General features: G+C 38.4%; 1 protein-coding gene across 11 annotated transcripts in view; it reads right to left on the bottom strand.

Moving 5' to 3' along the window:
• TENM2 (teneurin transmembrane protein 2) overlaps nucleotides 1-17,563 on the bottom strand; it is a 763,074-nt gene that overhangs the window by 240,907 nt on the left and 504,604 nt on the right. For 10 of the 11 annotated variants that reach the window (XM_076350345.1, XM_076350344.1, XM_076350347.1 and 7 more), the window contains one exon: nucleotides 3,953-4,162. The exons of the other annotated variant lie outside the window; for it this stretch is intronic. In XM_076350345.1, the coding sequence (XP_076206460.1) occupies nucleotides 3,953-4,162 (210 nt within the window). The remainder of the gene's footprint in view (nucleotides 1-3,952; nucleotides 4,163-17,563) is intronic. 11 annotated transcript variants of the gene reach the window in all.

The raw sequence follows: 17,563 nt of genomic DNA, 5'->3' as shown, positions 1-17,563 counted from the left end.
CTCCATCATAGAAGGCCGCTAGGTTAGTCAGGCAGGACTTGCCCTTGGTGAAGCCATGCTGGCTGTCTCGAATCACCTCCCTGTCCTCCATGTGCCTTAGCATAGCTTCCAGGAGGATCTGCTCCATGATCTTCCCAGGCACAGGGGTGAGACTGACTGGCCTGTAGTTCCCCGGGTCTTCCTTTTTTCCCTTTTTAAAAATGGGGGTTATGTTTCCCCTTTTCCAGTCAGTGGGGACTTCACCGGACTGCCACGACTTCTCAAATACGATGGATAGTGGCTTAGCAACTTCATCCGCCAGTTCCTTCAGGACCCGGATGGATCTCATTGGGTCCCATGGAGTTGAGCACCTTCAGGTTCCTTGGATGGTCTTGCACCTGATCTTCTCCCACAGTGGGCGGCTCTTCATTCTCCCAGTCCCTGCCTTTGCCTTCTGTGGCTTGGGCGGTGCGGCTCGAGCACTTGCTGGTGAAGACCGAGGCAAAAATGTCATTGAGTGCCTCCGCCTTCTCCATATCTCGGGTAACCAGGTCTCCCGTTTCGTTCCAGAGAGGGACCACATTTTCCCTCATCTTCCTTTTATCCCCGATGTACCTATAGAAGCTTTTCTTGTTGCCCTTGATGTCCCTGGCCAGATTTAATTCTATCAGGGCTTTAGCTTTCCTGATCCGGTCCCTGGCTGCTCGGACAATTTCTCTGTGCTCCTCCCAGGCTACCTGTCCTTCCTTCCACCCTCTGTAGGCTTCCTTTTTGTGTTTGAGTTTGCCCAGGAGCTCCTGGTTCATCCATGCAGGCCTCCTGGCGTTTTTGCCGGACTTCCTCTTTGTTGTGATGCATTGCTCCTAAGCTTGGAGGAGGTGATCCTAATATTAACCAGCTTTCATGGGGCCCTCTTCCCTCCAGGGCTTTATCCCATGATGATCAAAGATTATCTGGAATCTAAGCCTTAAATCTAAATATCTTCAAATCTTCCTTTTTAACCCAACCCCAAATTTAAACAAGATATTTAATTTTATTTACTGTCTCCTAAATATCTGGATTTATGTTGCTAAGTTTCTATAGGAACTAATATAGATTTTAAAAAATATTTAAAAAAAATAATATCACATAGATGGTAAAAGCTACTCTGAAAATCTTTCAAGAATAAGGATGAGCCACAAAAAAAGGCGAGCTTTTCCAATTTAAGGTATATGTCACTATCTGTGGTATTTTCTTATAAACTCTCTAAAGGAAACATGAGATCACTAGAAAATGCTTATTAGTTTCCAGAGGATGTATCAAGTCCAGAAGAGCTCATGCTATAGAATACTCTCAGTGGTGATCAAACAATTATGCATGTGTCTGTGGTTAAAAAAAAAAAAAAAAAAAAAAAAAGCTATTTCTTATACCCTGAAAATTAAAAGTCATTATATATTATATGACTACTTATTAAAGAAGGAAATGGAATATTTGGGGGAAAAAAAAAATGGTTAAATGTAGAATGAACAAATCAGCCATTCATAAGCAAATCAAAGCATATCTGAGCATGCCAAAAAGGTTCCTTGGGTTAGTCCACAGTAACAAGTGTGAAACACAAAGTTTTTAAGGATATAAACAAACAATGACTATTATTTAAAATGAAACATAAAGAGCTGTTCCATGAAATTTTCAGATGTTGTTTTACTGCAACTTCCTTCATTTGGCTTCATAAGAAAAGCCATGCTGGCTCACTCAGTCTCCAACAGCGGCTATAAATACCAAGTACCAAGTATTCAAGTATCCTCCAAGTCTCTTTTTTCGGTTCACATTCCCTGACCTTGATTTTCTTCCACTTAGCAACCCTCATTGCATCTCTCTCCCATTTACTTCTCCGATTCCCTTTTAAACCCTCGTAAACTGTTTGATCCACCACATCTTTTAGACAATGTTCTCTCTTTTGGTCTTTATTTCTTTCTTCAGCTCTCAACATTCACCTGTTCCTGAGCTCCGAGATGAAGCATGCACGCCCCCAACGACCCACTCCTGATTGGTAATGGTCCATCACTAACCAGTGAACCAGCACTGTTTTCTCCATGAATATCACTTTACGTTTCTCCGCCCTGAATTTCCTCTGACGTTTTATTGCCTTGTTACTTGGTCTCACAAGTTCCTTTTGTGATGCTTTACAGTATGACCTCGTCCTCAGCACCCTGCCATCAGCTACCTTTCTTACCCCACAGCTCACCATCTTCTCCAGGTATCTTCATGTCCCATGAAAATTTATTGGGGAGCTCCAGCTTCTGCTTACTGTCTTTCAAATAACTACTTACCATGCAGGAATCTTCCCTCTTACCCTATGTTAGTTTAGTTTCCTTAAAAGCACTTAGTAACAGATTTTGCTGAGACCCTTTTGAAAATACCAAGGCCCTTCATCAACTAGATCACCCTTATTCGGAAACGGCTGACCCCATCAAAGAACTCTTAAATGTTTCTAAGGCAGGACTACCCTTTACAGAAGCTGTACTGATTCATCAAAGATAGATCATATCCACTTTTCCCCCCCTCCATTTCTATTGTTTCTACTGAGTTGCCCATTATAGATTTTGAGGTCTAAAGCTCCCCAGATCCCCCTGAACCTCTTAAAAAAACCCCAAAAACCTCAAAACTGGTATCATATTTTCCACCCTTAAACCTCAAGTACCTCAAGGAAGCATGCTCAATCTCTGAATTATTATTTGTGTAATTATATTTTAACATATCTGAACGGATCGTAGCATTAAAGGATAAGTCAGGATAAAAGGAACCCCAGGAGGTCCCTAGTCCAGCCTCCTGCCAAGCAAGGGCAGCTCTGAGGTCAGACCAAGTAGCTCAGGATTTTAACCAACCTGTTCTTGAAAACCTCCAAGGACAGAGACTGCACAGGCTTTCTGTGCAACCTGTTCCAATCCAACGCTTAGGGAAAAAGTTTTACTTTATATCGACTCTGGATCTTAGGTTTCAACTTCTACTCATTGTCACATCCTCCCACCACGCACCACCAGCCACTGTTTAAAGGGCATCGTTCAAGTCTACTGTATGCACCCAAAAAGGCCAACAGTTCCACACGACATACTTATCTCCAATACTGTTCAGATCTGTATTGTCACAGGAAAGAGCGACCTTGAGCAGATCAGAAACTGCATATAAGATATAAACTTACAGTGTTTAGTTAAATAGATGGGACCCGCACAATAGATACATATGTTCAAAAAGCAAAACATAAGGAGCTATAATAGCCTTCTTTTGGTTTGCCTCTATTTCTAAAAAGGGATTGCATCTTCATTTCTCAATTTTTGGCTGTCAAAGTGAAAAGTCAGCATCTGTTAATAAAAATTAAAAAAAAAAAAAAAAAAAAAAAGGAAAGAAAACCCTAAGCACTACAGATTATATGACTGATAGCAGAGTTGCAAATGTTTTAAAACAGTGGCCTGAAAGACAAGAATTAATTTACTGAAAAATAGCAGTATCTTAGTTAAATGTGACACTGGGAGTATAGAATCAGACAGATTCTGAAACAAGAACAGACATAGAATGGCAGAAGCAACACACATTTTTAGATACAGAACCTCATCACCTACATGAAATATTGGACTAGCCTGTGCAGAACAAAGAACCATTGTGTGTACACCTCTCTGTTACAAGATGCATCAAGGAGCAGGAAACCTACTTTCAAAAATAAATCCCTCTGATGACAAGAATTCAATAATATTTTTTACACTACTTGTAACACTCCTAAAACGAAAAAGCTCTCTACATTAAAACGAAGGAAAAAACATATATGATGTATGGTGTTTCCCAAAAAGTTTCCTTGAAAGAAAGCAGTAAGATTTTTGTTTGCCTCATTTCCATATACGCTCTCAATTTTGTGGTGATGTAAGAACACATTTGCAAAAAAATGCATGAAACCGGCACAAACATGTCACAAACAAACTCCATATGTTTGCAATTTTCTTACCACTGCTGGAAGCCTGCTGTGGCCCTGAACACGCTCTTAGCAGATATGAATTAGGAGAGAACTCCTCATCAGGATTGGTGTCCATGATTTGATGGGACGTGTTGCTGTCTAGCAATGGCATCTGGCAGCTAACTGGTGGAGGATTATGAGAACTGGGCAGCTGAGCAGATGGGAGAAGGCTAGACGAGGATGTAGGTGGAATGGGACGACCTGGGAAAGAGGACACAGGGATCAAAGATCAGCAATGAATGTAATGAAAAAAAACAAACAGCCAAGTAATTGCACTGTAACTGTCCATCGTTACATACGATTACTGCTGCGCAGAGCCACAAAATCTCTCCGCTGGTACGAACTTGTCCCTTTGTATCATATTCAAGGCATTGTGAGCGGCTATGTTGTGAACTCGTTCCAAAAGTCTCTCCACAGCATCAGCTTGTAACTTATCAGGTGAACAGATGCTGGGTGAATGAGAGCAACTGCACACCACTGGATCAGAAGCAGTCCGTTCTGCGTGGGCACTGACACACACAGCAGCCAAACGCTGAAAGGCCCCAAGCTGCGTTCTCAGATGCTCCAAAACGCATCAGCTACATATTTTACCAGAAGAATTTTCACAGAAATAGTTTTTTTGGCTAAGTAAGACCAATGAGAAAAGGGACTATAATGAGTTGATTCCTGGAATTACAACACATGTCTGTAATCATCTCTTAAACTAATGGTGGTGTTCTAATTTTTGTGGGTTTTTTCACAGGGAAATTGCTCCAGTACAGGAATCTATGAGAGGCATGTAACAAGCACCATATGAAGGCTACCTCCAAGCTAAGGTTCCTCCTGTATTGTTGCAGATCTTTCTAAAACCCACTGACGGATGTGACAGGAAGCATAGGCGACGGCAGGACCGAAAGGGAATTATTCCATTTGTAGAGATGGGCTAAACTGGCATATGGGTTGGTAACTCCAAGCTTTCCTGTCCTTTCCCTCTCATTTCTTTCTGCACCGGTGCTGTCGGGACAATTTCCTGCCTAGCTCACCAGAGAGATTAATTTCAACTCTGAAACCCCATCCTTAATGTGTACGATACACCTCAACCCACTGTAACGACATATTTTCGGTCAAATAAACTAGTGGTATCAAGTCAACAAAAAAACCCATTCATACTTATTTATTCTCTGCTTTTGTGAACTTCCCTCTCATAACTTCATATCAATCCATTCCATCAAATGCACACAGATGAAGACAGGTTTTGGGGTTTTTTTTGCATTGCCTATTAGAATATGACCAGTTGTAGGGATGAGAGGAAGAAGAGAAACACGCGTTCTGATCTCTGCAAGTTTGTCTAGTGCATTGGAGAAATTGTTCATGAATAATTTATACATAGGAAAATATGACCTCTGCGATACTGCCAGAGTCTGTGAGGCAGAGAGAGATGTGCTGCATGGTAGCTACAAATGTTAAAACACAGCAAAACAACATAAAATGGTGCATCCTTATTTCCATCATTCTTAAAGAAACAGTAGCAGAGCAAATACACACTGGCTTTCTCATTAGTTGCATCTTCATTTGTGGAATCAAGAACCCCTCACTTTACACGAATTACACTAAGGTTTATACCATTAGGTAATCTTCTATAGTCACACATCAAATTCCAAAGGAGGGAAAAAAAAAGAAAATGAAAATGAAAAAATTCCGGCCATCACATATAAATTATATTTGGGGAGCAGCAATCAACCAAAGGTACCCACAGAAACTGAAAAAAACTTTCATTGCATGGTACCAGCAAATAGCATGAACTACTTTCTTACCTTCAAAAAGTTTAAAATAAAATAAATAACTCGAGGTAGGCAAGTGACCATTATGCTTATTTTTTATTATATTTTTAGAACTGGATAAAATGGTGATAAGACTAAATGACCAAGTTATCATATGGCAGAAATGGGTTTAAGCTACTCCATAGTAACCCACATCTACTGTCTTTTATGCTAGAGAAAATTCAATATACATTGAATATTGTCATTGTGGGCTTGCATTTATGAGGAAATAATTCTAATATTGATGACAGGAATAATTACTATCATTATTCATGATTATGCTATTCTTATGAAATACTACAGTGAATATCCTAAACATTGCAGGGAAGTGATTGAACAAAACCAGTTTCTAATTATTTCTTTGCAATGTGTTGGAAACAAGCAGAGAGGCTGAGGTTTGACACACCTCAGACAGGAATGTGACACTGTGCCCCTTGTGTGCATTTAATTTTCACATATTCTGGCTCTGCTTCAACATTATGAAGCTAAAAGAAGCAGCTTATATATTCAAAATCTGCATTTACTGTATCATATGGAAATATTACTGTATTATAAAAATGTTGGATGTGTAAGGTGATGAGATGAAGGGAAAAAGATTTTGCCTTCTGTGTAAACTACATCTGGAATTTCAGAGCAATTTAGGTATGTTTTTGCAGAATACATTGCGACAAATGAAAAAAAATAAGAATTCTTTTGCTAATCACATTGTTACCTTCATGAAATAACACAGCCCAAATATCTGGCTGTAAGGTAAAATGCCTAATTACCACAGCTCTGTTTGTAGCTTAGAGGAAACAGAAGGTATCAAGTTGTTTGTTAAAACGTTGCATTATTTTGGTGGGAAGTTGGCTCTTGAGAAAGATTTGTCCATAAGCACGTTAACTGAAAAACATCGATGTCCGTGACCCACAGAACCTATTGCCAATCTGTCCTGTGGTTAGATTTCCTAATAAGCTGCCAAATTTGATTAAAACTTTTCTTGTGGTTGGGGCATTCTTGATCTTTCTATCAAGTTGATTTTTGGCATCTACTAAACGTTATTAAACTCTCACTACAGCCTTCACTCTACCGTAGTGGGGCTCTAGTAGAGCGTCTTCTCTCTGTATGGCTCTCCATCCCCACTCCCCGAAACACACAGGAATATCTTAAGACACGCAACCTTTTGTAAAATTTGGTGGAAAGTGAGTTGAAAAATTACTGAAGAGGAACAGAAAGAGATACTATTATAGCTTTGTTGCCTTAGGAAATGATTCTAAAGGGTAACTATCTGCAGTACCACAGTTGAGAGAATGGTTGTGAAACTACCGAAGAGAATTGAATGCATGCAGTTAGGCTATAAAGAGCACGATAAATGCAATTTATTTGTTACTATATACTCTTAAGTTAGAAATAATGGGTTCGATTCATACTGTTGAATACTAGTATCTTGGTCAAATAAGTTCAATGTATTATTGTACCATTTAAAATAACAGACTAAGCTTTACAGGTTTTCTAAACCTGAGCTTCTTGCCAGACCCATTCATGTGCCTTCAGATACCTTAACAGTTGTATTTTGAAACTCCCCACCTCTTGAAATGATTCTAAATTTCCATCACTTCACAATGGGACTTGCAATACCCTACAGTATCATAAAATACACTGTGATGTATGGTAACATCAGTATTCTATTACACTGTTTTCAATAGTTAAATGCATAATGTAAACAGGAGTTCATACAATTTGTGCCTACTCTTCATATATTAATATGATAAAGCTTCTATGAATAAAATTTTTATCTAGTTGTGCATTGACACAAACCCTATGTAATAGATACTTATTTCTATTGACAGCAATAATGGAATTATGTTCCATACCCAAAGAAACATAAACCAGATATAAATGCTAGAAAGGGAAACCAAAGTCTAAAAGCTGATACATTACAATTTCAATACTAAAAGTTAATATTAGTTTTTCTTCAAACATCTGTTCATATGCATGTTCATACCGCATATGCTCCTGCAAATACTCATACAGACACTGAATACAGTATTTGTAAAGCATTTTTCAAAAAAAGCAGCAGACAGGAACAAAAAAACCTTCTCCTTTTTTTATTTTCCCCTCATTACGTTCTCCTGTCATTTATCTTATCTTACTACTTAGAGCGAAGGAAAAAACTCGATAACTCTCCTTCTGGAGGGCAATTCTGATTTGGGGTAGCTTTGGGCTTCCATGCCACATGGCACCTCATTCTGCAAGGGCCTTTTTACCCTCTTATCACTTATATTCCCTTTTTTCCCCTAAGATTGTATAGCAGACAGCATAGACTTATTATTTCCATTTTTTCTTTTTAACAGATTCACATCTGTCTTCATCAGCCCAGGAACTTTTATGAAACCGTTCCTCAATTACTGCTACAGTTTAGGTCCCTAAAGGCTTAAAATCTGCCATAGAATCAACATTAAAAAATCGTGCCACGCTTGTAGTAATGATGCCACAGCTCCACAACCATCTTCAGGAAGACATCCACAAAAGCTGGGTATGCAGGTTAGACACAGGTGTGAGGAATTCCTTTATTCTCCTTGTTAAGGACAGCTTCACAGCCAGACAGAGGTTGAATAAGGCACAAGCTTACCGGTGTGAACCTGCCGTGTGTGGTCATGGTATAATGTGGCAACGGAGTGACAGAGCAGACCGTCTCAAGACCAGACATTCACAAGACAGCTAAGAAGAGTTCTGTTCATCTTAATCACAATAACACATTTGGGAAAGAGATACTGTGGTTGCTGTTATCCTAAAAGACCAAAACCCATCATCGGGGCGGGGGTGGGAAGGACTGCCTGCAATCGCTCCTAGCGTTAATATACATAAATAAAAGACACAACCAAAGAAGAAAAGCAGGCTGCTTATCAGTTACTGAAGGATTTTTGCAATATGCTCTCCATACTCCCCCTTCTTCCTCCTCCTGCAAAGGACCTATGGAGTTTTGTGGGTGAATAAAGCCTATGTGTGTGTAAAACCCTGGCCTCTACCTTCCACCGTGGTGCATGACAGGAAGCAGGGAAAAATCACAACAAAAACAACCAGAAATTAAGAATTTTGACGCATGAGGAGTCACTGTGTAAATATGCATTTACAAAAGTACGTCTTGAAGAGTTGTTAAGTAACCTTTCAGCTAACTGTACTATAGTATAGTATTACTGCCTAACAACATATAAGAAACATAATTGTATTTATGTTTATATAAATATTTATATATTTAAATAAATTTACCCACACACATTTAGATAGATACACATAGTATCAAAAAAAGATTATTTTAAGAGGTCTAAGGGATCAATCCAGACGCTTTAAATAGCCATTTTGCCACTAACTTTGTCAGGGGGGAGATCACAACTTGGTTTTTTGCCATCCCACACTCCTAAGTTATCCACTTCAATATAAAAACTTATTTTGTTAGAAAAGATCTGAATCCCAGAGGTGGTAAATACAGATCTCAAAGCTTATTAGACTTGCAATGGAATTCTCAAGCTCTTCCCACCAGGAGAATCTCACTTCTAAGGTTAGCACCTGTGTAACAAAAAAAATCTGTGTAGATTGTTCAACCCCATGCATTTTCAGCATGTCACACTGAGGATTTCATATACCTAAACAGCATATCTTCAGTGATAAATTACATTTATGAAGGCATCTTCCTATGTGTAGAGGCTTTTATAAGCAAAATCCAGTTTCAATAGCTTTAAACAGCTGGTAATCTTCATAAACAAGCGGTTATAACTATTTTGTACTTCTCTAAGTTAGACTACCTGCTATTCATGCACAAAATAAACATAAATGATCTGTAATAACTTCAGTTAGTCACATGTATTACTATCAATAAAGTCACTTACGTGTTTGTTCTACAGCTCTGGTCATAAGGACCAGGACTCAAATAGAAAAGATATATGCAAGCCAGAAACTCACTGTGCAATCCTCGACACATTAAATTGCAGAAAGAAGGGAAACTTTAAGATAACTGTTCGTATTAAAACAACTGTTTGGAAGATGTAGTAGCATTCAAGTATTAATGCAGGAAGCTAGGGAAGTAAAAAGTGAAAGGAGATGAGTTGTTTCTACATAACTGATGGCATCATAACAGAAGCTGTAGAACACTTAAATGGCAATTAAGATTTTGACATTTACTGATTGAAGCTGATATTCATGTTACACCAATACAAAGTATAGAACCCTATATAAAGTAATCCCATAAAAGTATGTTAGTGACTTAAATGATGGACAGTATCATTAGCAGCAGTTGCTGTGTTGCTCATATTTACTAAGATTATACAAGGAAGGCTATCTAGTAATGGCATTGGCTGGACATTACCTACAGGTGATAAAAGAGAAGGATCAGATATCCCCCCTCCTTTTCTCCCTTGCTTCAGGAAACGGAGCTGGAAAGCCAAACGGAATCAATACAAGGAACATACCCCTGACAGCAGGGTCCTGGCTAACACACACCCTGCCCTCCTCCCCCTGCAGCACAGGCATTCTCACTACATTTCCAAGTCAGCCTAACCGAAGCATCTACACTGTCAGCAATATTAAGTTCATTTTAAAGAGTGAGAAACGTTGCTAAATGTGCCAGGAAACAACTAGATAATGTAAGATGCATGTTTCTGCAGTGCAAAGCACTATAAATTAAGCAGGCAGCTGATGAAGGTAAAACTTTCCTGAGGTATAGCACATTCAGCAGACTTTCCTATTCCTCCCCAGAATAATTGCTTTCTGCAAGAAGAAAACCTGTCCTTCAAATATTTCTGCAAAGCACATCTTGCCAATGGGCTGGGCAGTCTGAAGCAGTCTCATATTTAATAACTTAAATATATATTGTCATAACTGGCATAAGGAATATAAATATTTTGGATTTGATGAAATTACTACAGCTAACTGACAACAGGAAAAATCACCCATTTTCTGTATAGTAACAGCATCTACTATTTTCGTAGCTAAACCGGCATTTGTACTTCAGCGCACCGGGGGCCAGCCTGGAGCCCCACCAGGCAAAGCTTTTCTCAGGGGAGAAAGTCATTTTCCGCCAGAGCTAAGCAGGCTGTACTGCCAGCTCTCAGGAGACAGACAAGAGACACCACCTAACAGTTACCTCATTGGCAAGTAGCAATGCTAATTTATCTGTAAAGAGGACTCAGTTAACCCTTTGTTCATCAGGCTGCATTTCAAGTTGACAAGACAAAACAAAAGCCCAAACTGAAGTACGCGAGAAAAAGAGGGAAAGAAATCTGACAATTTGTGATCATTTTCCTCAGCATCAAGTTGCTTTCTGTTGCCTAAACTCCTGTTGTGTTGTTTTGTTTTTTTTTTTCCCTAAGGCAAACAAGCTTCAAACAGCAAAAAAGAAAGATATAAATCAGGATTTGGATGATGGAGAGTTACCACTGAAGAAAGGTACTTCCAGTACTTCCAAAGCTCCTATCTCTCCAAAAGCGACAAATGAACAAAACCAGCCAAGCTGAGAAGAGTCTTTTCACAGGGTCTATTTCACAAGAGTTAAAGGAGAAAAAAGCACGGGGCTGATATTCCTGCACAGACCTGTTTATTGATGTTTTTAGGTATTTCTCTGCATCAAAAAGGACAGTCAGAGCAGCTAAGGATGAAGTTGATACCATCATACCATTCCGGGGAAACATAGCAGGTGGCTTTGAAACAATTAAAAGAGAATGCCAAAAAAGAGATCTAGACACAGTAAGTCATCATCTGTGATTTACATAACAATGAACCAGAGAAGACAAATCAGTACTATGGGTTTGTATCTTTCCCATTTAACAAAATGAACACCACTCTACGTGCCTTGCTTAGTTTTTTCAAAACTTTTGTTATGCAAAAAAAGCATAAAATCTGAGCAACAGCATGAACAGAGTGAAGATAATAAAAAAATAATAATTATTTAACTACGGTACAGGCAAGAATATGCCCCCAAAGGCAACTTCTATCAATGTATAAGGAAGATTTGTATCTTTGGTCAGTAGCTCCTCTGAGAGCAGAATGGCAGAGCCCTGCACGGCGCACACAGAGAGCCTGGTTATGCTGTTTTCACCAACACTTTGTAGATTCTGCTCTGCCAAGTAAGAAACGGTGGAGCCCTTTGTGGAGTGAGATGTCTATGTCTACAACTACATCCTTGCGGACTGCATGTGTGACGGGTTGGCTACTGTCGACTCTGCTCCCTGGGGCTGCCTGGAGCTACGTTCCTTCAGAAGGACTTCACTTGGGCCCCTGAAGCCCTAAGACCTTTCTCCCTTTATTTTTTTTTGGTGAGTTTTTCATTTCAAGGTGGCTGCAATGTTGAAAGGCTCGTGTTGCAGTTCCCCAGAGCAGCAGGAGCCGAGCGTCAGGGTTGCTGAGGCACAGCTCCATCACAGCATCCACACATGAACTCCTGTTGCATTCAGGGTGAGTGAAAGCATTTATGTTGGCAAGATCTCCAAAGACAATACTGGAGCCAAACTTAGCGCAAGCAACATCCATTTTCTCCCCTCTCAAGCAGGCAATGGAACTAACTCTTCTCTCAACCACCCCCATGTTTCCTAGAGCCTTTCTGTGAAACATCAAAAAGCAAAATCAACTCTAAGGGGACCAAAGCCCTCAGGAAAAGGGCACTGAAGAAATTAACACATACCTGCCAAAATCTCTACCTCCTTTATGAAAATACGAAACACAGTAACATAGGATGATCTGATGCAGCATAAAATATAGGTTGGAAAGATTCTTAAATTCACGTTGTACAAGCAAAATAGTGTATTTCTTTAGAAAAGATAATCCTAGAAATCACGATCTTACCTGTGTAGGTATAGCATTTTAATAGTCTAGAAGTTAAAATGTTGTTTAAATAGAATTATCCTAAAACTCAAGGCTATTTCTTCTTAGGTACATGTTATAATTTATATTTTCATTTCCAAGCAATCCTACGGGAGGGGTGGGGGGAGAGGGTGTTGGAAATAAGTCAAGAAAATCCCGAAGAAAACAAAATAATCCCAGATTCTTCGTGACAGTAATGCATAAAGTCTCATTCGTTTAGCATTGTTGTAGTTCTAGTTAAATTTTGCCAGCAGGACAAGAAATTGTTTATAAAGTATTACATGTGATAGAAAAAAAGAAAAATTTTAAAATGGCAACCAGTTTCTGTTACAAAGAAAAGGAAAAAATCCAATGTTAAAATATATTCATATTTAATATGTTCCTCTTCCCTGTCCTCTGAAGTAGAACCATTTACTGCACACCCAGGAATACAGTTTGAGAACTGTAGATAATAGAAAAGGGACGAATGAAGAACCAGCAAGTCCTGGTCTTTATTTTTTATTACAGATGCGTTCTACAAGCTTGTTCAAGTTTTCTTATCTTCCTTAAACCATTTGACCTCTGTATTTCCTGAACTACTGCACACGTGTAATTCTTGAATATGAAAATCACTGTACCAATGCAAGATACTATCATTACTAAAACCTATGCAGAAGAATAAGACTAACTTGGAAACCAATCACTTCTCTTCTGACTTTCAGCGTTAAAGTTAAATTAATTTTCCTAAGCAATCCATCCACAAAATATATCAGTTATGGAATTTGGATATTAAAAATAAGTAGACAGTCATGACTTAAAAATTATCTAAACCTATTCAGTATGTAAAGGAATAATTTGCTGCTGTCAAAAGCTAATGTCACTTAATTCTTGTCTTGTTAAATCATCTGATGCCCCTTTCTTTTTTAGTTAAACAAAGATAAATAATAAAAACAATTTACAGCTAGAAGATGTTATGGTTTTGCAGCTGTTCAGTGTCTTTTGGGCAGATTAGATTCTGTAATGAGAAGTTATAAGCCTCATTTTATAAAAGCTGTTGCTGTCTTGGGAAAAACATCAGTGAATAAGATTAGAAAACTCTTTTCCTTCATGAACCTATTACCCTAGCAAGCTGATTACTTGGCATATGTTTGATACCCTTCATAGCTGGAAAACAGTAATTTGTTTCAATGATTTTTTCCCATCACTCAAAGTCAAAATGTCTTCTCTAATCTTACTGTACCTCTGATTTAGCCAGTAAAATCAGAGCAAGAACAGACAAATCCACATGAGCATAACTCACGTGAACTTGCATTAACTTAACTTCCCTAAAAAAGGTTCTACTGAACTAACTATAACTAACATTAAATTATAACAACTCATCAACCGCCTGTTCCCTGTGGGACAAAAATAACATTCTAAGATTAGGAATGTATTTAGAAAAAAATTATTGGAAGATTCACAACCATCATCATATGTGACTGCATTTCCACCTTTATAGTACCTTAATAATATGTGCAGCTTTTAAAAATTGGGAAGAAAGAAAATTTCCTATTTATCAATCTTATCAGCTAAGCATTTGTGCCAGGGAATTCCACTAATGAAAGGGTTGCAATCAGGCCCTACGTAGGTAATTACCAGGCACCTTATGAAATCCACCTCCTTAGATAAATCTACAAGTACTCGATTTGGTCTTTATTCTAGTGACAGGGAATTCAGACTATGCTGTGCTGCAAACTTGTTTCCACTATACAAACACCTCCTGTTTACCTTCACCTTATTTTATTGCAATTCTAAATACTGTTAAACAACAACTCACGCCATCGCCACTACATATCCCGCTGAATGATGTTGGCTTTATTTCTATTAGAGAAATTTATTTCCAGGATCGTTGCAACACTTAGTGATTCAAGTGCCTGGTATCACTAATAGATGGGGAAAATAACACTATCTTGAACAAACATGAGAAAACTCTGACCTGTAATTATTTAACAAACTCTGTGAAAGTCATGCATAGATAGTACTAATTGGTGGGAGCTGGATAATGATTAGAGAGTTTGTGTTAACTCTTTGCAACCTACTAAAAAAGCAGCTCTAATTTCTGGTGAACAAATGTGAAGTGAACACAAGGCTTCACATGATCTAAATTCACAAGGCTAAATAATTTAAATAATATGCTTAAAATCTGCTCTATCATATAGTGCAGTGCCAGTGCTATATTCTGGCTAATTCTGCTTCAGGTTATTAAAACCTACTTTTCTTAGTTACACCTATAGTTTGAATACAGTATTCCTATTTGCTTTCTAAATGCGTGTAGAATGCACTTCTGAATTACTGCTAAACATCCGCTGTGATACACTCTAGAGATGTTTGTATTTTAGTGCTGGGAGATACTAAGGTGCAATAAGAAAAGTATCAGTATGACGGGAATTAATCTTCCATTACTCTTGATACTGATACTTACATTTACATATTATCTTGATATTTACTTTTTTCTTGCTTTATCTGGTTTCTTCTCTCAAGATCCAATCTTGCTTTTCTTACACAACCCGTATTGACATTAGCAGGAGTTTTGGGTGTACAAGGAAACTAAAGGCTTGACTTTTCAGTCATGTATGTCACTGGCAGGATTTTCCAAAGCACAAAAGCGCGTAAGCATTTAACTTCCCTGTGTCTTGCTGCATCTTCAGGCAGCTAAACATCTTTTTTTCTTGAACATTTAATGAGTGCTACAAATGTTTAAGACTGTTACGATTTTTTGCACTGAACGTTTGTGTTGCCTGACAAGAAGTTATCGGGCCCCGCAACAGATCCTGCTTCAAGGATGAACATTCCACCGTTTAATAGCAAACCACAGCGGAATCTCAGCTCCACGTAAGTCAATACAAATTGTATTTTTGCCTTCAGCACAGCCAGGATTTCACCCTAGAGTCCTAAAAAGCTTTTGCACAGAGAGCAGCTCCCCCAACAGCAGTCTTTTCCTGACCGGAATACCAGACTGCTGCTGTTCATTCAATCCAGGATGGTCCAATGCGCTCAGATCTAGAACTACAGCTTGGAGCTAAACTGCAGTTCAATATCAAAGGGGGAAATGAAATACCATCACTAATACGGAGCTAGCCCTACTTAGCCCTTTAAAAATCTCTCTGATGTCTTCTGGTAGAGCTGACTATTCCCTGAAGAAGACATGGAATAGAGAAAGTATCCACATACAGGACTATGGACAAAACTACCAAACCACTTGCAAATGAGCAATTTAAGTGCAGATAAAATTTTGTTCACTCCCAGTATTGAAAAAGGTTTGAAATATTGTGAAGTTGATTTCCAGTTCAGAGTCTGGGAAGTAGACTCAAATAAAGAAACAGAATATAAATTACGGAAGCAAGGACAATATCATCTACTGTTTGTGAGCCACATCTTAAATGAACACTGGAATCTGCTCACTTTCCTTACATGAAAGCTGAAAAATGTTGATTTCTTGAGTGAGTTTTATGTCAAATTTCACTTTATGTGAAAAGATTTAGCCAAAACAAAGCCTAAGTGGCAGATTGCAACACAACAGGTATCTGACCATTAACTATTTTAGCACTGCTGTTTATCGCCATAATTAATGGCACTCTGGGAGAACAGTACAGGAAATTAAAAAGATAAATTTCCTTTCAATGAAAAGAAATCACGGACATGAAAGACTACTATACAGAAAAGGGAGCTTCACTCTGCAGTACTAAGAAAACCTGTAACCTGATTAAAAGGCATTTGCAAGCACAAGATTAGATACGTTAAAAAAGTAAGAAGTCTTCTCATTATAGTTACAGTTAAATTTGCCAGAACGAAGGAATAAAGATACATGTTCTTCCCCTGAAAACAAACGGGCTCTGTTCCATGCCTTTTGGTAAAGCAAAAACCGCCCTGAAAATCAAACAGGCTACAGAATAGCTTGAATGTGCTATTCTGTATTTCAGCATGAACTGTATCTTTAAAATAAGGACAGTTTCTCTCATCTTTTCGATCTTAAAGCCCTTTACAAATACAGCTCAGAAATACATGGACGGAGAAGAATTAAAGCAACTGAAGCTGAAATACGCTACTTAGGAATCCAAAGTTTGTTTACACCATTAGAAGGCACTCAAATATATATCCCCATAAATGACAAGGTCCCAGCAGCAAATTAACAGGAACAATTTTCCCATCTCAGGAGCTGTCAAGATGGGCTCTGTTAGCCAATTTATCTTACTCTAGCACATCTCTGGTGCTTGTCAATCAATATGTGAAACATTTGGTGCTGATTGCCATTTTTCTATCCACTTCCTTTTGCCTCTCCTACCAGGCAATTTACTGCAAGTCAATCAAGGTTGAAGCAGACCTTGTTTAAATAAAACACTGTTGAATTCTTTTCACACCAACAATTTCAAAAAACAGAATGAGCTGTAGCTTTTCACATTTACATTTATACTACTTTTTCTGTTTTTCCCAAATGCCATGCTCAAGCTATAAGTCATAACTAAACCCAGCTGAAGGCTTCTGGAGAAAACAGTCAGGGAAGATGAACTGAATATAACTGTATATGCTTTCACTGTCAAAAATTCAGTCTATCAGTGGAGACAGAGAACATTAAAAAGTACTTAAGTAATATGGGATTGTTTCTTTTTCATTCTGGCTTGAATTCAGGTTTCCACACCACAAAAGCAAGTTCTAACTTGTCTGAACTTCTTAACTCAGGATAATTATTTCAAATATTCATATACACTGCCATTTTAAGGTAAGAAGGAGATCAACTACTATAACTGCATGTCACATATAAAAGTATGAAGAAAATCAAGTCTCCCAACTAAAAACTTGGCACTATGTTAAACACACTGACAGCTTTCCTCTCACATCCAGGCAAAACAATCCCACAGCAACCCCAGGTCTAGCCTTGGGACTACCTTGGCATCGCCTGTAAGCAGAGTGAGGTAGACAAATACTGCAGAAGCAACTTCCTTTGCAACATATAATA

This window comes from Aptenodytes patagonicus, chromosome 12, assembly GCF_965638725.1.
Source record: "Aptenodytes patagonicus chromosome 12, bAptPat1.pri.cur, whole genome shotgun sequence".
Taxonomy (NCBI): Eukaryota; Metazoa; Chordata; class Aves; order Sphenisciformes; family Spheniscidae; genus Aptenodytes; species Aptenodytes patagonicus.
This window is presented reverse-complemented; position numbering and strand designations above follow the sequence as displayed.